Here is a 23234-nt window from a genome sequence, read left to right on the forward strand (position 1 = left end):
TGTTGAAAGTTTGCACCTTTCCATTTGTTCGTAAATAATTCTACACCTTTGACCTAGACAGACTGCATTCGGAGCAACACAATTGCTAAAACGCACCACATCCAGTCTCCTGTGTATCCAAGTCATAGGCAGCAGTTTTTTACTCATTTAACTAAGGGATACTTCTCTGAATTTACAGAGGACATATGACTTACTAGCTACATTTCCAATTTGTGTAACTTGTGTTGTATACTTGTGAATGCAATTAGATAAAGATAATGAGTGACGTTCACAAGGTGGCAAAAAGTCTGAGTTAATTCAGACAGTCAAAACCATTATCAAATCAAGGTCTTTATTTGATTTATTTTTACAACCGTATAATTGTTTAGAATATCAACTTTATCATAAAGATAACAGGTTGCGTTCCCCACACACACAAAGCAGAGGGATAAAACCCAGAGGATAAGCAATGGGAGAAATGTAATTGCTGCTTTGTTATACTAGTATCAGTGATGCTCGAAATAAATTCAATAAAATAAGAGGGACATTGAATACACATTTAAAATGTCAAAGGAATTGGCACAAATTACTTAATTTATGCAGGGAGCTCACTCAGGAAATTTAACTGCACTTAGTGAGATGAAACAAATGTTCTAAATGTATGTTTAGAGCCACTAAAACATCAAAAAATGTAATAATTGTCCAAAGGAGGGGATTATGAAGGAAAGTGAGTAAATTCATACTTTTCCTTGGTCCATGGATAACATGGAGTTAATGGGGATGTATGTGTGTGTGAGGGTTCTCTTCATAGATGTAAGACTTAACAGCAGAGTTTTTCTTGATTGCTGTGGAGGTCTTTTCTGAGTACATGAGCAATAGTATGGATTTGTCAAGCTGTGTTCAGTCCTGCCCATCACGTGAGGATGGTGTCGTCAATCTCTTCGTTAGAGTCTGGAAGGCTGGAGATCTTCCTCAGGGAACGGCGGTGACAGTCAGACAGCAGGTCATTACTTGCGGAGTCAAGGATGGCACTAACGCTCTGAAAGACAAACATAACATTACAGAGTGAGAGATTTGCATATTATTGGATAAGTACACCAGATGCACAATGCACAACTTAAATCCATCAGCCCAAGTATTGTCCTCTTTATAATGAGTATTGAGACTGTGTGGATGTTTATTTGTATGTGTGTGTCACTGACCTGCATGGTCTGCTCTCCCTGGCGCAGTCGGAGCAGGCTGACGATGGTGTGTTCGCTCTGGGCTCTGACGCTGGTGTTCTTGTCCTTGGTGTTGTCCAGCAGGCTCTTCACCAGAGGCTTGATGAGGGCGGGCTCCAGAGAGGGCGTGGCATGGTCCTTAAACACCCACCACAGCACCCGCTCTGACACCAGCCTGATGTCACTGGACTGGTTCTGGAGACACTGCAGGGGAAATGACAGGAGAGAGGTTACTGACAAATCCTCAGAGGAGCACTGTCATAGTGTTCTTATTTCTTACAGATAATGTCCATATCACATGCACCCCAAATATTGAACAATATACCCACTTTCAGTGCTCATTTGGCAAAACATTATTTTTGTAAATGGGGAAAAAAGTGACATTAAACAAAGTACCCCCCTGCCTCACCTTGACAAACTGTGTGATAATGCGCTGTGATAAGCCACTTGCTCCCTCGGTTCTGAGATGATGTCTCATCAGGTAGCCCATGGCTCTGATCCCACTGGTGGCTATGGGGATCTTCAGGAGACGGCAAGACAGGGCACAGTATTTAGTCAGAGAGGGTAAAGACAGGGGAAGAGAGTGCTTGGAAAGCAAATCCTTCCATGGTCTGGTTGAACAGAATGAGTAAACTAAAGGGATCTACCCTGTCTGCAGTGGCATTGGCAAGGATGGCCTCCATCACAGTTGAACTGTACTCCTCCACACACAGCTGCTCAGGAGCAGACTTGACTGCGATGGCCAGGGCCATACTGCGACCATGACGCACCATCCAGTCCACGCCTGATATGTCAGCTAGGGGAAGAGAGGGCACTGTTTTAGTACAAACAATGTCTTTCCTTACTACTTTACCATTTTGATAGAGTGAGGTAGCCCTTTACACTCGTACCCATATATGGGTTCAAAATGGCAGATTTTACCATTAATAAGCGCCTAAATTGAAACGCAGTGGCTGTACAGTAACATGCTATAAATTAGGCTTGGGCGATATACCATTTATACTGTATACCGGGGGTATTTTGAAATACCAACAGTATAATTTTCAATACAGTAAAATGTTTAAAAAATATATATATTATTTTTGGGGGGCTGCGGGGGTGCAACTATAAGAAATCTTAGACGAGTCAAATAAATTATATCCAGCTCAGGGCTCCAGCATTTGGTTTGCTAACTTGCTAGCTAAGTGACTAGCTTTTTGGTTACAACAGAGACATTCCCTCCTGAAACCCTGGGTAGTGGGTAGTGTGGGGGAGATTATGGTGTGACAGTAAATTCCTACCCAGGACATGCTGAAGCAACACACTTCTCAGCTCCTCTTCAGACAGGAAGGCACACAGCTCTCCTACACACCCTGCTGAGGACATGCGTGTAGCATCCTACACACACACACACACACACACACACACACACACACACACACACACAGTTAGACCGACATGAGTCTACTTGGCACCTTGTTTCTAAAATTCTAATAGTTCGCCTAATTTCAGTTTGTGACAAAACAAGCAAAAACACTGAAATATATATTCCATAACCAAAAATATTGTATTTTCAGCAGTTTGTACAAAACTGAAAGTAAAAGAAGCAAAAATGAAACTTGAGAATGGGAAGAATAAAAAGTGCACATAGAACAGATCTACCGCTTCTTAGACTTGCTTTCAATGAGAATGACAGATCTATAACACACATTTCTATGTGAATTTGGTCAGGTCGCCCAAAAAGTTACATATTGCAGCTTTAAGGCTTTCATACTCACATGCTGACAAGGAGGCCCAAAACCACTTTCATAAAGCCACATCCTGCCTAGACTGACGGAAGTCAAGTCTGATCAGAGCCCAAATGTAACATTGCATTCTAAAAGATTCTGTCACTGAAACGTGGATCTGAATGTGTCCTTATGAGAGGTTCAGTATTGCAAGTAAAATATATATTTAGCTAGCACGATAAAACTGATATTGTTTTGCACTCAATTCTAACAATTACCACTAACGGAGACAAGGGGGCGATCAGTAGTCTGCCTTTAAAAAATCTGTTGCATTCATACCTGCTGTAGTCAGTGTATCTGCACGAAGACATACCAGACATGGAAGAGGAAGTGAGACACCCCATTCGCTGCTTTTGTTTGGTTCAATGAAAGTCAAGGAACTACAGTAAGCTTCAAAAGTATTGGGCCAGTGACACTGTTGTTGTTTTGGCTCTGTATGCCAGCACTTTGGATTTTAAATGATACATTGACTATAAAGTTAATGTGCAGACTGCCAGCTTGAACTTCAAGGTATTTTCATCCATATCGGATGAACCGTTTAGAAATTACAGCACTTTTTGTACATAGTCCCCCATTATAGGGGACCAAAAGTATTGGGACAAATTCACTTATACGTTTATTAAAGTAGTCAAAAGTTTAGTATTTGGTGCCATATTCCTAGCAGGCAATTATTACATCAAGTTTGTGACTCTACAAACTTGTTGGATGCATTTGCTGTTTGTTTTGGTTGTGTTTCATATTTTGTGCCCAATAGAACTGGTAAATAATGTAGTGTGTCATTTTGGAGTTACTTTTATTATAAATAAAAATAATTTTTCTAAACACTTCTGCATTAGTGCGGATGTTACCATGATGATGGATAGTCCTGAATGTATTGTGAATAATGATGAGTGAGAAAGTTAAAGGCATAAATATCACCCACCCGCCCCAAAAAATGCTAATCTCCCATTATTGCATGTCTTTGAGGGTATGATATTTGTGCGTATAACTTTCTCTATTCATGATTCAGTCAGGACTATCCGTAATAATGGTAGTATCCGCATTAACGTAGAAGTGTTTAGAAACATATTAGATTCTTATTTACAATAAAAGTGACTCCAAAATGGCACAATACATTATTTACCATTCATTTCTATTGGGCACAAAATAATCTGAAACACAACCAAAACAGCAAATGCAGCAAACAAGTTTGCAGAGTCACAAGCTTGATGTAATCATTGCGTGTTAGGAATATGGGACCAAATAATAAAAATTGTTGACTATAATACACAACGTAATTTGTCCCAATACTTTTAATCACCTTAAATGGGCGGGGACTATGTACAAAAACCGATATGGATGAAAATATCCTCAAATTAAAGCCAACAGTCTACACATTAACCAAAGTGCTAGAATACAACGCCAAAACAAAACATTTGTCACTGTCTGAATACTTTGAGCTCACTGTAACACGGAACCCAAATCGGCTGCGCGCGTGCGCAATCGTGCATACATTTATTTTGTCCCCCCACACCAAACGCGATCACGACACGCAGGTTAAAATATCAAAACAAATTCTGACCCAATTACATTAATTTGGGAACAGATCGAAAAGCATTAAACATTTATGGCAATTTAGCTAGCTAGCTAATTTGTCCTATTTAGCTAGCTGGCTGTTGCTAGCTAATTTGTCCTGGAATATAAACATTGAGTTGTTATTTTACCTTTTACAAGGTCCTCTACTCCGACAATTAATCCACACATAAAACGGTCAACCGAATCATTTCTAGTTATCTCTCCTCCTTCTAGGCTTTTTCTTCTCTTGACTTTATATTGCGATTGGGAACTTTCATAAATTAGGTGCATTACCGCCACTGACCTCATTCGTCTTTCAGTCACCCATGTGGGTATAACCAATGAGGAGACGTGGGTGGCACGTGGGTACCTGCTTCTATAAACCAATGAGGAGATTGGAGAGGCAGGACTTGCTGTGCGATCTGCGTCACAAATAGAACTGACTTCTATTTTATCCCTTGGCAATTCAGACGCTCGTTGGCGCGCGCGAGCAGTGTGGGTGCAATGATTGAATAACAGATTTCAAAATGTATTTTGCAACGCCCGCGAGTGATGTAGTCAGCCTGTAAGTAGACCAGACCCAGCTGCTATTGCATTGGTGCCTATGGGAGAACCACCCCGTTAAGTAGACCAGAACTGACAACGGCCTGAGTGAACCCTCTTCATTTATCCACCATCTTTGTACATACCTCATCATGTCCCAGCATGCTCAGCAATGTCGTGGTAATGCTTTTCCTGATGGCTGGGTCAACCTTTGACCCCGCTCCCTGGATGACAAATCGTAAGGCTTGTAGCATGGTCTCCCTGAAATATGGGAGCAGAACACTAGGATCACAATTTTGATTGATTGAATCTAATCAATCAAAAATAATTTCTTAAATGAGGGGAATCCTATATGGAACTGATCACTACTCTTGATATTGTGTTTCTCAGTAAGAACACCTGAGGATTGCTAAATTCCAGAAACATTCCCATAATTTAATGATTTTGCATACCTCACTCCGGAGTCCTCAGCGTTGTTGATGGCGGAGAGCTGCTCGGTAAATAGAGGGTCCACCTTGCTGTGGATAGAGACCAGCTGGCCCAGGGCCTCAGCGGCCCTCAGTCTAACCGCCCGGCTGGAGTCCTGCAGAGCCTTTAGGAAGGTGGTCTGGAGCTGGGGCAGGAAGGGCTTCAGGGCTATGCCTACCTGGAGACAGGGGCAGAGCAACAGGGTCAGCACCATAGCCAGACACCAACCATCGTTCCAGCAGGGAGGAAACTACAGGATTGTGTTTAGTAGGTACAAAATGGGAAAACGTTTAGAAATGGAAGAGCGATTTATTTTCTATTTTTTATTATTTAATGTATTAACCCCATTTCCCCCAAAAAATATCCCCTCCCATTTTGTGCTTACTGAACACAGCCTTTAACATCAGACTGAATCATCAGCAGACACTGACCTTGGCCAGCAGCAGGGTGAGTGTCTCTAGTAGAGAGGTCTTCACGCTCCAGGCAAAGCGGTCTCCCAGGATACGGATGAGCGGTCCAGTAATGTTGACCACAGACGGTCGGAGAGCATCGGGGGATGTCAGCTTGATGACTCCTCCCAGTGCCTTAGCCGCCTCCTCTTTCTGCTCAGGACTGCCTGTCAACACTCCCTCCCTCAGGACTGGCAGGATGCAGGTCACACCCTGGGGAAGAGGGAGAGGAGAAGAAGAAGAGGGGGAAAGAGGAAGAGGGAGGACACAGGGTATATTAACATTAGTCAGCCTGAGTTGGAGTAACTTGTAGATGTGACTGTATTGGTGTTTTTCTATCTCGACTTACCCCCACACCAGGATGTGTGTCACCAGTGTTTTGTGTTTTATATTAATATCAACGGTCATCAAAATTGTTAAAAGGTTTTAAAAACAATTATAATAAATTTGACAGTTGGAAAATGGATGAAGATATTCCAAACGTTTTGAATTGTATAATCCCTCATATATTGACTGAATTATAGCACATAAAACATTTTACTGGCACAGACAAATAATGGACCTCAGGTCATCCATTTTTGTCAAATCTTAAAATGCACTCATATATACACACACATTTTCTTATTGTATCAGTCCTCTTATATATTTTGTGTTAAGATCAAGAAAATTATTGTCGAGACAATGCATTAAATCCCCGACGAAGCTTTCTGATAGATTCAACAAAAAGACAATGTATTTCATTGAGCCCATTTCAGCCATTACCAGAGTGTGTTTGACAGGTCATTATAAACGTTTTCGCTGTCATAACATTAACGGTAAAAAAACAAAAAACGACAGGCACAAGAGTATGAAAGAGTCGTAGGAGGAAAATTAAAGCAATCAATCCAGCGAGATTTAAGTGACAAGTGGACCTTTCCCCCCTCAAACACAGGAAATAGATTGCTGAAAGACAGATCCTCAGGTGGGCGGTGCATGCATGTTGCTAATGTAAGCTCTAGTGTTAAGGCGTCAGCTTGCTTCAGTTCAGCTGATAACTAGGGAAGTCGGCTAGGTGAACCGAAGCAGTGCGCTTGCATACTCCTTTAAAAAGACCTTCGTTTGAAAAACAAGAAAAAAGCATCAATAGTATGGTTTGTACATTTTGAGACGCAGTATCCAGTAAACGTCCTCAAAATAGTCAGAATTACATCTCACTAAGATGTTTGGTGCAGTATTTCTCAATGAAATAATGTGCATGAAAACGAGTCTCCTCTCCTTGAATGACAACAAAGACTTAACTGAAGAATCCCTACTGTTGACCAATCACGACGAAAGGGCGTAGACTTTGGCTATCGACTTGGGCTTGCCTCCAGGAAAAATAAGTGTGCGCCAAAACAGCCAAAAACACCCTCACTGAAGCACAAAAACTTCAAATTGTTGCCATAACATACAGTGCATTCAAAAGTCAAGACCCCTCGACTTTTTCCAAATGTTAAATTGGAGCCTTATTCTAAAATTGATTAAATTGCCCCCCCCCCCCCAATATACACACAATACCCAAGAACGACAAAGCAAAAACAGGTTTAATATGTTTTTGTTAATTTTAAATAAAAAAACTGAAATCTAACATTTATATAAATATTCAGACCCTTTACTCAGTACCTTGTTGAAGCAACTTTGGCAGCAATTACAGCCTTGAGTCTTCTTGGGTATGACTCTACAAGCTTAGCACACCTGTATTTGGGGAGTTTCTCCCATTCTTCTCTGCAGATCCTCTCAAGCTCTGTCAGGTTGGATGGGGAGCGCTGCTGCACAGCTATTTTCACGTCTCTCCAGAGATGTTCGATCGGGTTCAAGTCCGGGCTCTGGCTGGGCCACTCAGGGACATTCAGAGAGTTGTCCCAAAGCCACTCCCGCGTGGTCTTGGCTGTGTGCTTAGTGTCGTTATCCCGTTTGAAGGTGAACCTTCGCACCAGTCTGAGGTCCTGAGCGCTCTGGAGCAGGTTCTCTCTGTACTTTGATCCATTCAGCTTTCCCTCGATCCTGATTAGTCTCCCAGTCCCTGCCGCTGATAAACATCCATACAGCATGATGCTACCACCACCATGCCTCACCGTAGGGATGGTGCCAGGTTTCCTCCAGACGTGACGCTTGGCATTCAGGCCAAAGAGTTCAATCTTGGTTTCATCAGATCAGAGAATCTTGTTTCTCATGGTCTGCCAAAAGACCCCTAAAGGAGTCTCAAACTCGAAGCGGGCTGTCATGTGCCTTTTACTGAGGAGTGGCTTCCATCTGGCCACGCTACCATAAAGGCCTGACTGGTGGAGTGCTGCAGAGACGGTTGTTCTGCTGGAAGGTTCTCTTATGTACACAGAGGAACTAACTAGCCTTTAGCCGTACCCTTATCCTACTCCTCCTCTGTTCCTCTAGTGATGTAGAGGTTAACCCAGGACCTGCAGTGCCTAGCTCCACTCCTATTCCCCAGGTGCTCTCATTTGTTGACTAATGTAACTGTAAAAGCCTTGGATTCATGAATGTTAACATTAGAAGCCTCCAGCCTAAGTTTGTTTTATTCACTGCTTTAGCACACTGCCAACACAGATGTCTTAGCCGTGTCTGAATCCTGGCTTAGGAGGGCCACCAAAAATCCTGAAATTTCCATCCCTAACAATAACATTTTCCGACAAGATAGAACTGCCAAAGGGGGCGGAGTTGCAATCTACTGCAGAGATAGCCGGCAGAGTTTGGTCTTACTATCCAGGTCTGTACCCAAACAATTCGAGCTTCTACTTTTAAAAATTCACCTTTCCAGAAACAAGTCTCTCACCGTTGCCGCTTGCTATAGATCACCCTCTGTCCCCAGCTGTGCCCTGGACTCCGTATGTGAAATGATTGCCCCCCATCTATCTTCAGAGCTCGTGCAGCTAGGTGACCTAAACTGGGACATGCTTAACACCCCGGCCATCCTACAATCTAAGCTTGATGCCCTCAATCTCACACAAATGATCAATAAACCTACCAGGTACAACCCCAAATCCGTAAAGACAGGCACCCTCATAGATATCATCCTAACCAACTTGCCCTCCAAATACACCTCTGCTGTTTTCAAACAAGATCTCAGCGATCACTGCCTCATTGCCTGCATCCGTAATGGGTCTGCGGTCAAACAACCACCCCTCATCACTGTCAAACGCTCCCTAAAACACTTCTGCGAGCAGGCCTTTCTAATCGATCTGGCCCGGGTATCCTGGAAGGATATTGACCTCATCTCGTCAGTAGAGGATGCCTGGTTATTCTTTAAAAGTGCCTTCCTCACTTAAATAAGCATTCCCCATTCAAAAACTGTAGAACCAGGAACAGATATAGCCCTTGGTTCACTCCAGACCTGACTGCCCTTGACCAGCACAAAAACATCATGTGGCGTACTGCATTAGCATCGAATAGCCCCCGTGATTTGCAACTTTCAGGGAAGTTAGGAACCAGTATACACAGGCAGTTAGGAAAGCTAAGGCTAGCTTTTTCAAACAGACATTTGCATCCTGTAGCACAAACTCAAAAAAGTTCTGGGACACTGCAAAGTCCATGGAGAATAAGAGCACCTCCTCCCATCTGCCCACTGCACTGAGGCTAGGAAACACTGTCACCACCAATAAATCCACTATAATTGACCATTTCAATAAGCCTTTTTCTTCGGCTGGCCATGCTTTCCACCTGGCTACCCCTACCTCGGTCAACTGCCCTGTACCCCCCACAGCAACTCGTCCAAGCCGCCCCCATTTCGCCTTCACCCAAATCCAGATAGCTGATGTTCTGGAAGAGCTGCAAAATCTGGACCCCTACAAATCAGCCTGGCCAGACAATCTGGACCCTCTCTAAAATGATCTGCTGAAATTGTTGCAACCCCTATTACTAGCCTGTTCAACCTCTCTTTCGTATCGTCTGAGATTCCCAAAGATTGGAAAGCTGCCGCGATCATCCCCCTCTTTTTAAAGGGGGAGACACTCTAGACCCAAACTGCTACAGACCTATATATATCCTACCCTGCCTTTCTAGGTCTTCGAAAGCCAAGTCAACAAACAGATTACTGACCATTTCGAATCCCACCGTACATTCTCCGCTATGCAATCTGGCTTCAGAGCTGGTCATGGCTGCACCTCAGCCACGCTCAAGTTCCTAAACGATATCATAACCTCCATCGATAAGAGACATTACTGTGCAGCCGTATTCATCGACCTGGCCAAGGCTTTCGACTCTGTCAATCACCACGTTCTTATTGGCGTTCTCAAATGACTGCCTTGCCTGGTTCACCAACTACTTCTCTGATAAAGTTCAGTGTGTCAAATCGGAGGGCCTGTTGTCCGGACCTCTGGCAGTCTCTATGGGGGTGCCACAGGGTTCAATTCTCAGGCCGACTCTCTTCTCTGTATACATCAATGATATCGCTCTTGCTGTTGGTGATTCTCTGATTCACCTCTATGCAGATGACACCATTCTGTATACATCTGGCCCTTCTTTGGACACTGTGTTATCTAACCTCCAGACGAGCTTCAATGCCATACAACTCTCCTTCCGTGGCCTCCAACTGCTCTTAAATGCAAGTAAAACTAAATGCATGCTCTTCAACCGATTGCTGCCCGCACCTGCCTGCCCGCCCGTCCAGCATCACTACTCTGGACGGTTCTGACTTAGAATATGTTGACAACTACAAATACCTAGGTGTCTGGTTAGACTGTAAACTCTCCTTCCAGACTCACATTAAGCATCTCCAATCCAAAATTAAAATCTAGAATCGGCTTCCTATTTCGCAACAAAGCATCCTTCACTCATGCTGCCAAACATACACTCGTAAAACTGACCATCCTACCGATCTTCGACTTCGGCGATGTCATTTACAAAATAGCCTCCAACACTCTACTCAACAAATTGGATGCAGTCTATCACAGTGCCATCCGTTTTGTCACCAAAGCTCCATATACTACCCACCACTGCGACCTGTACGCTCTCGTTGGCTGGCCCTCGCTTCATACTCGTCGCCAAACCCACTGGCTACAGGTCATCTACAAGTATTTGCAAGGTAAAGCCCCGCCTTAGCTCACTGGTCACCATAGCAGCACCCACCCGTAGCACGCGCTCCAGCAGGTATATCTCACTGGTCACCCCCAAAGTCCTACTTTGGTCGCCTTTCCTTCCAGTTCTCTGCTGCCAATGACTGGAACAAACTGTAAAAATCACTGAAACTGGAGACTCATATCTCCCTCACTAGCTTTAAGCACCAGCTGTCAGAGCAGCTCACATATCACTGCACCTGTACATAGCCCATCTGTAAATAGCCCATCCAACTACCTCATCCCCTTACTGTACTTATTTATCTTGCTCCTTTGCACCCCAGTATCTCTACTTGCACATTCATCTTCTGCACATCAATCACTCCAGTGTTTAATTGGTATATTGTAATTACTTCACCACCATGGCCTATTTATTGCCACTGTATGTTTGTTTATTCCATGTGTAACTCTGTGTTGTTGTATGTGTCAAACTGCTGTGCTTTATCTTGGCCAGGTCGCAGTTGTAAATGAGAACTTCTCAACCTAGCCTACCTGGTTAAATAAAGGAAATACTTTTTTATTTAAAAGGAGGTCTGTCAAAGTGACCATTGGGTTACCTCCCTGACCAAGGCCATTCTCCCCCTGATTGCTCAGTTAGGCCGGGGGGACAGCTCTAGGAAGAGTCTTGGTGGTTCAAAACTTCTTCCATTTAAGAATGATGGCCACTGTGTTCTTGGGGTCCTTCAATGCTGCAGAAATGTTTTGGTACCCTTCCCCAGAAAGGTGCCTCGACACAATCCTGTCTCAGAGCTCTACGGACAATTCCTTAGACCTCATGGCTTGGTTTTTTCTCTGACATGCACTGTCAACTGTGGGACCTTATATAGACAGGTGTGTGCCTTTCCAAATCACATGCAATCAATTGAATTTACCACAGGTGGACTCCAATCAAGTTGTAGAAACATCTCAAGGATGATCAATGGGAACAGGATGCACCTGAGCTCAATTTCGAGTCTCATAGCAAAGTGTCTGAACACTTAGGTAAATCGGGTATTTCTGTTTCTTTAAAAAAAAAAATGTTTATCCCCTTTTCTCCCCAATTTTCGTGGTATCCAATCGCTAGTAATTACTATCTTGTCTCATCGCTACAACTCCCGTACGGGGTCGGGAGAGACGAAGGTCGAAAGCCATGCGTCCTCCGAAGCACAACCCAACCAAGCCGCACTGCTTCTTAACACAGCGCGCCTCCAACCCGGAAGCCAGCCGCACCAATGTGTCGGAGGAAACACCGTGCACCTGGCCCCCTTGGTTAGCGCGCACTGCGCCCGGCCCGCCACAGGAGTCGCTGGAGCGCGATGAGACAAGGATATCCCTACCGGCCAAACCCTCCCTAACCTGGACGACGCTAGGCCAATTGTGCGTCGCCCCACGGACCTCCCGGTCGCGGCCCGGCTGCGACAGAGCCTGGGCGCGAACCTAGAGACTCTGGTGGCGCAGCTAGCACTGCAATGTGCCCTAGACCACTGCGCCACCCGGGAGGCCCGGTTTCTTTTTTAAATACATTTGCATACATTTCTAAAAACCTTCTTTAACTTTGTCATTATGGGGTATTGTGTGTAGATTGATGAGGAAAATAAATAATTTAATCAATTTTAGAATAAGGCTCTAACAAGTTGCGGCTGGGAAGCATGTGGACTCCTTTAGTGAGTTTCCATTAGGAGTGTGATACTAAAGACTTCAACAACCAATGTATCATTCAAGAATGTTGCTTTGTGAGGTGTTAAAGTTCACAGTTAGCCAGTGTTATGTAAATGCCAGCTGAAAAGTACCCAGGGGGCTTGGCTCCAAGTTAAAGTAGGTCCGCCAGAGCCATGGCCCAGTGAGACATGGGTGCCGGCCCGTGTAGATGGAAACAGAAAAGTCTGAGCCTTCTGGGTAAACCACTGGGCTAAATCCCCAGTGGAAATGTGCCATGTGTCTAGAGGTGAGACTTACCTTCTTGGGCAGACAGAACCCAGGCAGATGCTGACCCTTGACCTCTGCTGCCACTGACCGGATGTCTCTGTGCAGGTCATCAATCAGAGCCAGCTGGCTGCCAGCGTCCAGTTTCTACAAAAACAAAGAGTTTAACATTACTTCACATAGATGCATACTATGTCAGTTAACCAAAGGTCACTAGGTTATCTATAAAATCAATGCTGCATAAAGCTCCAACACACATGAATACCACATACTGTACGACGTCAGTAAACCCTTACAAACTCATTCCCAGTGCCTGTAATGCTCTTGGTGCCAACTGCTAACCTTGGTGATGGAGTTGATGGCATCCCAGCTCTGCACCAGGACCTCCGGGTTGGAGTCGTTGAGCAGGCGGATGAGGCCTGACAGCAGGTTGCGGGTGTGGGTGCTGTAGTCCAGGCGAGTGCGGGAGAAGTATCCGTTCAGGATGGTGGCGGCGGCCTGTCTGAGACCAGCGTCAGGTGATCTGGTGGCCTCCAGCAGGTCCTCGATGATGATACGCTGACCCACCTCATCCTCCACAGACAGGATCACTGCCTGGCAGCTGGCCAGCTCCTAGAGGAGGGGTGGGGTGTGGACAGGGGTTATATGAGCCTGGGGACAGAGCCATCATCTAGTGACCACAACAGCCCACTAAGAACCACTGTAATATTATCCCATGATGATGACTAATAGTAGTGCCTGTGCACTTGGAACTGCTTTACAACCATATTGTAATCATGAATGCCGTTGTTACCTGCTGTCCCTCCTCTGTTCCCAGCTTGTCTTTCAGAGAGGAGTAGAGGGCGGGCAGGATGACCCCCAGGTGGCGTGTCAGAGCGTCTCCAGCCACGGCAGATAGGAAGGCCAGCACACGCGTGTTCACTGGAGGAGCAGTTAGCTGTCACGGAAGAGGAGAGGATAGCATTCATACACAGAACTACACTCATACTATAAAAAAAAGACTTAAAATAACTTTGAGCGTCAGGAAAAGTGTTATATAAATCCAATAAATGATCATTGAGATGAACCATTGTTAGTAGAGTGTATAATGTTTGGACAGCTCACCTTGGGCACCAGGTAGGGCAGCACAGAGCGACTCTTTACTGCCATCACCTGTTTCAGACCGTCCAGAGCAAACTCCGCAGTCTCCTCATCATCCTGCACATAGAGAAACATTAACCTCACTCTATATTCTGTTCCACGGTGGATCCTGTCTGCCCTCTCCAGAATTTCTTAAGGAGGGACATGAGAGTGAGTATTACCGAACACAATGTGTGGATACCAGGCCCCCAGTGTCCGGTTTGGAGCGTAAAGTCACAAGCTCTGCTGGTCGGCTACTGCGTAGCAATGTAGCAGTGACAAAAGCCCTGGTCTGCCCTAGAAAGCCTATGTAAATTACGATCGCCAGAACGGGCTTTTTTTTTTTGTCGGCTGTTTAGAGCTCTAAAATGTGTTTATTATGATCAAGTTCGATCCACACAGTGATTTATTTTAAAGTTAGCTACAAATCAGGAAATTGTATTAAATAGGGATCAATTTGGACAACAACATTTGTCGTTACACAGGACCACGTGCTGACACAGACCAATCACGTGCCAGCAGGCTACGAGGAGTCTCCCGGCTGACTACAACAGGATGAAAGCTACTACATCGACCATGATACTTTGCTAGTTACGGCCACTTTCACCATGATCCTTAGTGATTTTTTGGTGCCATTCAAGCCCCATTCAGCAATAAGGCACGCTTCAAATTCAAATAATTCATGCGCCATCGGGAGTTTTCCATAGGAATACGTGTTTGACGTCAGCGCTATCACTATCTACTGGATTTAATGGCTATGGTGGATACAGAGGGTTGTTCAGAGGTGAAGAGGGTTAATGTTGATGTGTGTGTATGTGTCTCTCACCAGCTGTTTGAGCAGGGCAGGCAGGATGTCATCCAGGGCCTGGTGACCGATGGTGGCGTGGAGTTGCTCAAAGGTTTTGGCTGCAGCCTCTCGAACCTCCTCCAAGGGGTCACACAGAGCCTTCCTCACCGTGGGGACCAGGGACTCAGAGAATATCAGCACCTGGAAAAACACACAATCAACTTACTGCTCTACCATGGCATCACATCACATACCCCTGCTATGTCTAAGACATTTAAAGTTTTCCTTGAAAAATTGATACTCATCTCAAGGTTAAATAAATGCCAAGTTAAATAAAGCATGAATTAAAAGATGAAGGAAAAAGTGGCCAGGTATGTATTGAGGTACTGACCGCATCCCTGCTGGTGGACTTCATGATCTCACTGAGGCCGATGCACACACCCTGCCTCTCATCACTCTTGTCTGAACGCAGACCCTCCTCCAGGATAGGAATGATCTCTGGCAGGATCTTCTCTCCCAGCTTACGAACCAGGTCTCCAAGTGTCCTCGCAGCGATCTACAACCACAGAGAGAAGCCACATTCAGTAACCCAGGGATCAGAAGCAGGAGAGAACACAGAACGCAAATACACTCAAATTCAGGACACTGAATTGTCTAACAATGTGCAATTAATGAACAGGACCACAGAGAGACAAAGGGGATGTGATAAAGTGCAAAAGCTGTGAGAAAGCAAGAAGGAAACAGCTCCATAGATTGTAGACTTAATGAGTAGTAGCGTTACCGTTCTCTTGTCAGGGCAGTCGGAGGCCAGGAAGCCCAGCAGCAGGGTGAAGAGGGTGGGCAGGATCTCCCGGAGGGTGCGGGGAGTGTTGGACACCACGATCTTCCACACGTGGAGGGAGGCCTGTCGCACCACCAGCTGGGTGTCTGAACGGCCCATGTAGAGGCCAGACAGGACTCGGTTACGCCTCTCTCCACCCAGGGCTCCGATGATTGCCTGGGGGAGAGGGGGAAGATGGCTCAGCACCAACACCACATACAAACCACTTTATAATCAACCATCTATACAGTACAATCATGCATATTTGTCAGAATACCTTGTTGGACTGCGCTGTGCCAAAGTTGTCGTCCTCTGAGGCGGTCTCTGTGGTCATCTTCCCTGTGACTCCAGAGATGTGGAACAGTAGGTCTCCCAGTAGCTGCACAGAGCTAAACCTGTGAACCAGAGACAACATGGAGGCTCACTTACATTACTATCACTGCCAGGTAAAACATACTGACATAAAATGTATAGTTTGTGTGTGTGATATATATATATATATGCCTGACCTAATCCTCCAGAGGTCGTCAAACAGGCCCTGTTCCAGTTCAGGCAGCAGCAGGGCGATGGCCGTCTCAGCGTACATGCTGATGATGCGCTGGCCGGCACGCAGGGCAGTGTCTCTCACATACTCGTTCTCATCTGCCAGAGCCTGTAATACCAAGGAGAGAGGGAGACTGGTGAGAGGTGTTCACAACCAGAGAGAGAGAATGGAGAGATGGTAGTGATTGTTGAGTGCTCCCTACCTTGAGGATGCAGGGGATGATGGGGCCAACGTAGGGGGTGAACCTGTCCCCGAAGGTGAGGGGCAGGTAGATAAACATCATGATGTAACCATCGCGGACGTGGGACGCGATGTCCACCTTGCTGGCCGTCTGCACCACGTCTGGCATCAGCTTGTCCAGCTTCTCCACGCCCAGCCCAGCCATCACTTCAGCCAGACCTTGGGCAGCTCCAGAGCGGTCCACAGAGCTCTGCTCAGATGCCAGGGTCTCCATGAGCCAGGGCATCAGGTCATCAAAGCAAGACTCACCCATGCCCTTCACCATGGCACCCAGGGCCTTGGCTGACACTGTACGCACCTGAGAGGAGGACAGAGAGAGAGAGTTATCATCAGTTAACCAAACCACTTAACAGGTTTGTTGTTGAGCTGTTAGGCAGAGGTACATACCTCAGGCACAGGGTCCAGCAGAGAGGCTTTGAGTCCAGGAATGACACTGGGCAGGTATGGAGACAGGTCCTGCAACACAAACACATTGTGTCAACCATTAGAAACACATACATTATAAACAGTAGAGCATTTTGAGAAGATTAATTGTAATACAATGCAACTCAATATCCCAGGGCTGCTACGTACCTTCTGGTCAGTGAGGGAGTACATGTTGCCGATGATCTGAGCAGCCATCTTGCGAGTGTCGGTGGAGCGGTCCTGGAAGGCCCTCTGGACGATGGGCATGATGAGGGCCAGGGAGGGGGCGTCGATGAAGTGGACAAACTTGGTGTCCAGCAGCGTCTGCAGGCAGTTCTGGGTCTTACGGGAGGGGTCAGTGAGGGCATCCAGCAGGATGGGGGTTATGGCTGAGAGGGGGACAGAAACACTGTTAGTAACTACCCTAAAATACCAATCGGTATCTGTATTACCCCTACAGATGCATTGGTGGGAAAAGTACCAAATTGTCATTCCTGAGTAAAAGTAAAGATACTGTAATAGAAAATTACTCAAGTGAGTCACCCAGTAAAATACTACTTGAGTAAAAGTCAAAGTATTTGGTTTTAAATATACGTAAGTGTCAAAAGTAAATGTAATTGCTGAAATATAGTATCAAAATGTATAAATCATTTCAAATTCCTTATATTAAGCAACCAGACGGCACCATTTTATTGTTTTTAATGTACTGATAGCCATGGGCACACTCCAACACTCACACATAATTTACAAATGAAGCGTTTGTGTTTATTGAGTCCGCCAGATCAGAGGCAGTAGGGATGTTCTCTTGATAAGTGTGTGAATTTGACAATTTTCCTGTCCTGCTAAGCATTCAAAATGTAACGAGTACTTTTGGGTGAGGGAAAATGTATGGAGTAAAAAGTACATTATTTTCTTTAGGAATGTAGTGAAGTAAAAGTTGTCAAAAATATACATAGTAGAGTACAGATATCCAAAAAAAGTTGTACTTTAAAGTATTTTCACTTAATATCTTCCACACAACTGTACATTCTGCTTTAACTGATTTTCCCCCACATTTCTATAGCTAAATCTCAGAGTTGAGCATAGCCCTCCTACCCAGGATCTCAGGGTTGCGGATGACAGAGCCGATCTGTCGTAAGGCCTGCTGGCCGGCATTCTGCACTTTGACATGGGAGTCAGTCAGCACCTCGGTCAGCTTGGGCACAATGCTGGGCAGGCAGGAGGACAGCTGCTTAGGAGCACAGTATGCCATGGCACCCAGGAGCTCCACAGAACCTGGAGGAGGAAAGGAGAGTAGATAGGGGAGAGTAAAAGGATTCAGAAGAGAGAAAGATGAGATGAATGGGGAGCAGAGTAGGGGCCAAGGAAGGGAGGACAAGGATGTGGTTACCATCAGGTGATTGCTTAATGGTTCATGGCACAGCTCTCTAAAAAAAGGCCCATGATGCAGTGGGCGGAACCTCACCTGCTTTGGTCCTCCAGGACTCCTCCTCCAGAGCCACCAGCAGGGAGGGCAGTACCAGCTTCACCCCGTGGGCACTCAGGTTCCTCATCACCGCCTTGGCACAGTCATCTGCCGCCTGGGAAAGGGCAAGGACGTTAGGTAGAGAGTAATGCACAACAAAACGTGTAAGTGAATGTGAGAATGATTAGGTTGAAAAATAGTGTTGAATGAGAAGTGTGAGAGAAAACAGGAGAGAGAGAGAATGTAGGTGGGATTGAAATGAGAAGCTGGTAATGTTAACTGTACCTCTCGGACGTACTGGTTCCCATCCCCGAAGCAGAGCAGGAGGTGGGGCAGTACGTGGACCACATAGGGCTCAAACAACTTCCCCAACATGTTGCATAGCATCTCAAAGGCAAACAGGGCACCTGGAGAAGACAGAGAGAGAGAAGTGTTAAAAATCTCAGGCACAGATAGCGGGAGAACAAACTTAACCATAGAGACCAGCAACTGGCGAGGAGTCACTGACCCTCTCTGCGTCTGAAGTTCTTCTTGTCCTGGATGGCATCGGTCAGGGTACTCATGATGTCCTGCTGTTTGAGGGCCAGGATTCCCAGGCCTTTGACCAGGCCTGCCAGGCCGTAGGCCGCGCCCTTCCTCTCAGCGTACTTGTCACTTTCCAGCAGCAGCTGCAGCAGCTTCCGCACCATCCCCCCAGCATCCTCCCTGATGGCAGGGACCAGAGGGGGCAGGCAGCTAGCCACAGACTCCTGGACCTGAGGGAGGAAAGAGACAAACAAGGAAACGATTACAATAAGCAGGCATTTGATTGTAAAGGTCAATGCATAAAGCAGGCATTTGATTGTAAAGGTCAATGCATATAGGTTCTAGAAATCAAGATGAAACCTATAGCAAATAATATGAGGGATTGTTCTAGTACCTGCTGTGAGGGTGTGGAGAGTGCTGTAATGAGCTTGGCCACAATGGGTTTGACCTTGGGGTCACTCTTTTCCAGATGTTTGGCCAGAGAGCCCATTAGGATGACCACACTCTGGCGGACTGAGTCGTAGCTGGCGTCCTGGGGGGCATCCTTCAGAAACTCCTCGAACACAGGGAGCAGGGAGCTCACATTGTCCTGGAACACAACACAACACACTGCTCAGAAAGAAAAGGGATATACTGTATTGAGTTGGTAGGAGTCCATTGAGAGAGGAGCAGTTGCATTGGGTGTGGTTGTCTAGAGTATATAAAGAGTGTTGTACCTTTCCGTGTGTGTTGAGGGCGGAGAGGGCAGCGTCCAGCATGCAGCGCCGCACCTCAGGGTGACGGTCATTCAGAGCGTCAGGAACAAAGAACAGGAAGAGAGGAGTGACCTGGGGCTCTTCCAGATACTGACACAGCTTGTTCAGAGCCAGGGCGATGCCACACCTGCAGACACCAACATACCCTTAGACACCATGCACAAGGTGGTCCCACTTAAACACAGCAAATTAGAATCTGGAAAGCTATCATCATCACCCAGTGCTATAGACTGGAATAAGAGTTGTATCGACATTGTTGAGTGGCAGAGCGTTCGCTTACCTGGCTTCCCACTGGTCGGGTGGTTGTTCAGAGATGACTCGTCCTAAAGCATCCAGGACAGGAGGAGGTCTCTGTAAAAAGACAACAGTTTCACATTAACCATGGTTCTACACTACATGACCAAAAGTATGTGGACACCTGCTCATCGAACATCTCATTCCAAAATCCCCCCTTTGCTGCTATAAAAGCCTCCACTCTTATGAGAAGGCTTTCCACTAGATGTTGGAACATTCAGCGTTCCAATTCAACCCAAAGGTGTTCGATGGGGTTGAGGTCAGGGCTCTGTTCAGGCCAGTCAAGTCCTTCCACACCGATCTCGAAAAACCATTTCTGTATGTACCTCACTTTGTGCACAGGGGCATTGTCATATTGAAACAGGAAAGGGACTTCCCCAAATTTTTGCCACAAAGTTGGAAGTACAGAATCATCTAAAATGTCATTGTATGCTGTAGCGTTAAGATTTCCCTTCACTGGAACTAAGGAGCCCAAACCATGACAAACAGTCCCAGACCATTATTCCTCCTCCACCAAACTTTAGTTGGCACTATGCATTGGGCCAGGTAGCGTTCTCCTGTCATCCGCCAAACCCAGATTCGTCCGTCGGACTGCCAGATGTTGATGCGTGATTCATCACTCCAGAAAACGTTTTCCATTGCTCCAGAGTCCAATGGCGGCGAGCTTTACACCACTACAGCCGACGCTTGGCATTGCGTATGGTGAACTTAGGCTTGTGTGCGTGGCTGCTCAGCCATGGAAATCCATTTCATGAAGCTCCCGACGAACAGTTATTGTGTTGAATTTGCTTCCAGCAGTACTGTTCTATGAGCATGTGTGGCCTACCACTTCGCGGCTGAGCCGTTTCCACTTCACCATAACAGCACTTACAGTTGACCGGGGAAACTCTAGCAGGGCAGACATTTTTAGAACTGACTTGCTGAGAAGGTGGCATCCTATGACGGTGCCATGTTGAAAGTCACAGCTCTTCATTAAGGCCATTCTACTGCCAATGTTTGTCTATGGAGATTGCATGGCTCTGTGCTCAACTTTATACCCGTCAACAATGGGTGTGGCTGAAATAGCCGAATCCACAAATTTGAAAGGGTGTCCACATACTTTTATAGTGTATCTTACAACAACACACCACTCCTGATACCCGACTAGTGGCTATTCCTGAGCTGTGATAGGAGGGCCATGGGTGATGGAGACTCACGTAGAGTTTCTGGTGGTAGAGCTCATTGAGCTGGCCCAGGACAGCGGGGGACTGGTCGCGGTACTCGCTGATGGCACTGGACAGAGCCTCGGCCCCGGCAGTACGCACAGCCTCCTCATGGTGGGTCACATCTCCGATGAGCAGAGAGCACAGCTCAGGGACCAGCTCCAGACACAGAGCCTGCCACAGCCTGGGGGAGAGAAGGGGAGCAGAGAGGTATGGGCAGTTACAGCAGCTACGCTACATGATGGGAGACGCGCTACTTCTCGAAAGCAAAGTCATTTGAAGACGGGAGCTACACTGCTCAAAAAAAATAAAGGGAACACTTAAACAACACAATGTAACTCCAAGTCAATCACACTTCTGTGAAATCAAACTGTCCACTTAGGAAGCAACACTGATTGACAATAAATTTCACATGCTGTTGTGCAAATGGAATAGACAAAAGGTGGAAATTATAGGCAATTAGCAAGACACCCCCAATAAAGGAGTGATTCTGCAGGTGGTGACCACAGACCACTTCTCAGTTCCTATGCTTCCTGGCTGATGTTTTGGTCACTTTTGAATGCTGGCGGTGCTCTCACTCTAGTGGTAGCATGAGAAGGAGTCTACAACCCACACAAGTGGCTCAGGTAGTGCAGCTCATCCAGGATGGCACATCAATGCGAGCTGTGGCAAGAAGGTTTGCTGTGTCTGTCAGCGTAGTGTCCAGAGCATGGAGGCGCTACCAGGAGACAGGCCAGTACATCAGGAGACGTGGAGGAGGCCGTAGGAGGGCAACAACCCAGCAGCGGGACCGATACCTCCGCCTTTGTGCAAGGAGGAGCACTGCCAGAGCCCTGCAAAATGACCTCCAGCAGGCCACAAATGTGCATGTGTCAGCATATGGTCTCACAAGGGCTCTGAGGATCTCATCTCGGTACCTAATGGCAGTCAGGCTACCTCTGGCGAGCACATGGAGGGCTGTGCGGCCCCACAAAGAAATGCCACCCCACACCATGACTGACCCACCGCCAAACCGGTCATGCTGGAGGATGTTGCAGGCAGCAGAACGTTCTCCACGGCGTCTCCAGACTCTGTCACGTCTGTCACATGTGCTCATGTGCTCAGTGTGAACCTGCTTTCATCTGTGAAGAGCACAGGGCGCCAGTGGCGAATTTGCCAATCTTGGTGTTCTCTGGCAAATGCCAAACATCCTGCACGGTGTTGGGCTGTAAGCACAACCCCCACCTGTGGACGTCGGGCCCTCATACCACCCTCATGGAGTCTGTTTCTGACCGTTTGAGCAGACACATGCACATTTGTGGCCTGCTGGAGGTCATTTTGCAGGGCTCTGGCAGTGCTCCTCCTTGCACAAAGGCGGAGGTATCGGTCCTGCTGCTGGGTTGTTGCCCTCCTACGGCCTCCTCCACGTCTCCTGATGTACTGGCCTGTCTCCCGGTAGCGCCTCCATGCTCTGGACACTACGCTGACAGACACAGCAAACCTTCTTGCCACAGCTCGCATTGATGTGCCATCCTGGATGAGCTGCACTACCTGAGCCACTTGTGTGGGTTGTAGACTCCGTCTTATGCTACCACTAGAGTGAGAGCACCGCCAGCATTCAAAAGTGACCAAAACATCAGCCAGGAAGCATAGGAACTGAGAAGTGGTCTGTGGTCACCACCTGCAGAATCACTCCTTTATTGGGGGTGTCTTGCTAATTGCCTATAATTTCCACCTTTTGTCTATTCCATTTGCACAACAGCATGTGAAATTTATTGTCAATCAGTGTTGCTTCCTAAGTGGACAGTTTGATTTCACAGAAGTGTGATTGACTTGGAGTTACATTGTGTTGTTTAAGTGTTCCCTTTATTTTTTTGAGCAGTGTATATTCAACTAGCTAAGTATTACACAGAGGAGACAACGTTAGATACTCACTTCTCAGCCAGGGTCCTGCCCTCCTCCTCCACATCAAATCTGGACACCCACAGTCTGCGGAGAACACGCAGACCATTGGCATCTGTACTTTCTGTAGGCAGAGCCATCTCCATCTCCAACAGGCCCTGGACAGAAAGAGAGGTGGGACATTAACACACATTCAAAGACCCACACCCAGTACACACACACTATTTCCTCA

The 23234-nt window shown here is 46.4% G+C and overlaps 1 protein-coding gene across 1 annotated transcript in view; it reads right to left on the reverse strand.

Annotated features, from left to right (window-relative positions):
- Nucleotides 1-322: 322 nt before the first annotated feature.
- Nucleotides 323-23234, reverse strand: part of LOC120062641 (eIF-2-alpha kinase activator GCN1-like) — a 36473-nt gene continuing 13561 nt past the window's right edge. Inside the window, exons 29-57 of the mRNA XM_039012721.1 lie at nt 23036-23160; nt 21116-21305; nt 19906-19976; nt 19587-19752; nt 19265-19459; nt 18854-19100; nt 18631-18752; nt 18346-18460; nt 17976-18155; nt 17049-17269; nt 16863-16931; nt 16438-16773; nt 16201-16343; nt 15969-16086; nt 15653-15868; nt 15263-15427; nt 14911-15072; nt 14070-14162; nt 13759-13902; nt 13308-13577; nt 12999-13112; nt 5962-6192; nt 5515-5708; nt 5209-5323; nt 2480-2576; nt 1847-1995; nt 1609-1719; nt 1182-1403; nt 323-1018 (exon numbers count right to left, since the gene is read on the reverse strand). Of these exons, the coding sequence (XP_038868649.1) occupies nt 893-1018; nt 1182-1403; nt 1609-1719; nt 1847-1995; nt 2480-2576; nt 5209-5323; nt 5515-5708; nt 5962-6192; nt 12999-13112; nt 13308-13577; nt 13759-13902; nt 14070-14162; nt 14911-15072; nt 15263-15427; nt 15653-15868; nt 15969-16086; nt 16201-16343; nt 16438-16773; nt 16863-16931; nt 17049-17269; nt 17976-18155; nt 18346-18460; nt 18631-18752; nt 18854-19100; nt 19265-19459; nt 19587-19752; nt 19906-19976; nt 21116-21305; nt 23036-23160 (4707 nt within the window). The 3' untranslated portion in view covers nt 323-892. The remainder of the gene's footprint in view (nt 1019-1181; nt 1404-1608; nt 1720-1846; nt 1996-2479; nt 2577-5208; nt 5324-5514; nt 5709-5961; nt 6193-12998; nt 13113-13307; nt 13578-13758; nt 13903-14069; nt 14163-14910; nt 15073-15262; nt 15428-15652; nt 15869-15968; nt 16087-16200; nt 16344-16437; nt 16774-16862; nt 16932-17048; nt 17270-17975; nt 18156-18345; nt 18461-18630; nt 18753-18853; nt 19101-19264; nt 19460-19586; nt 19753-19905; nt 19977-21115; nt 21306-23035; nt 23161-23234) is intronic.

Source organism: Salvelinus namaycush, chromosome 1 (genome assembly GCF_016432855.1).
Source record: "Salvelinus namaycush isolate Seneca chromosome 1, SaNama_1.0, whole genome shotgun sequence".
NCBI lineage: Eukaryota > Metazoa > Chordata > Actinopteri > Salmoniformes > Salmonidae > Salvelinus > Salvelinus namaycush.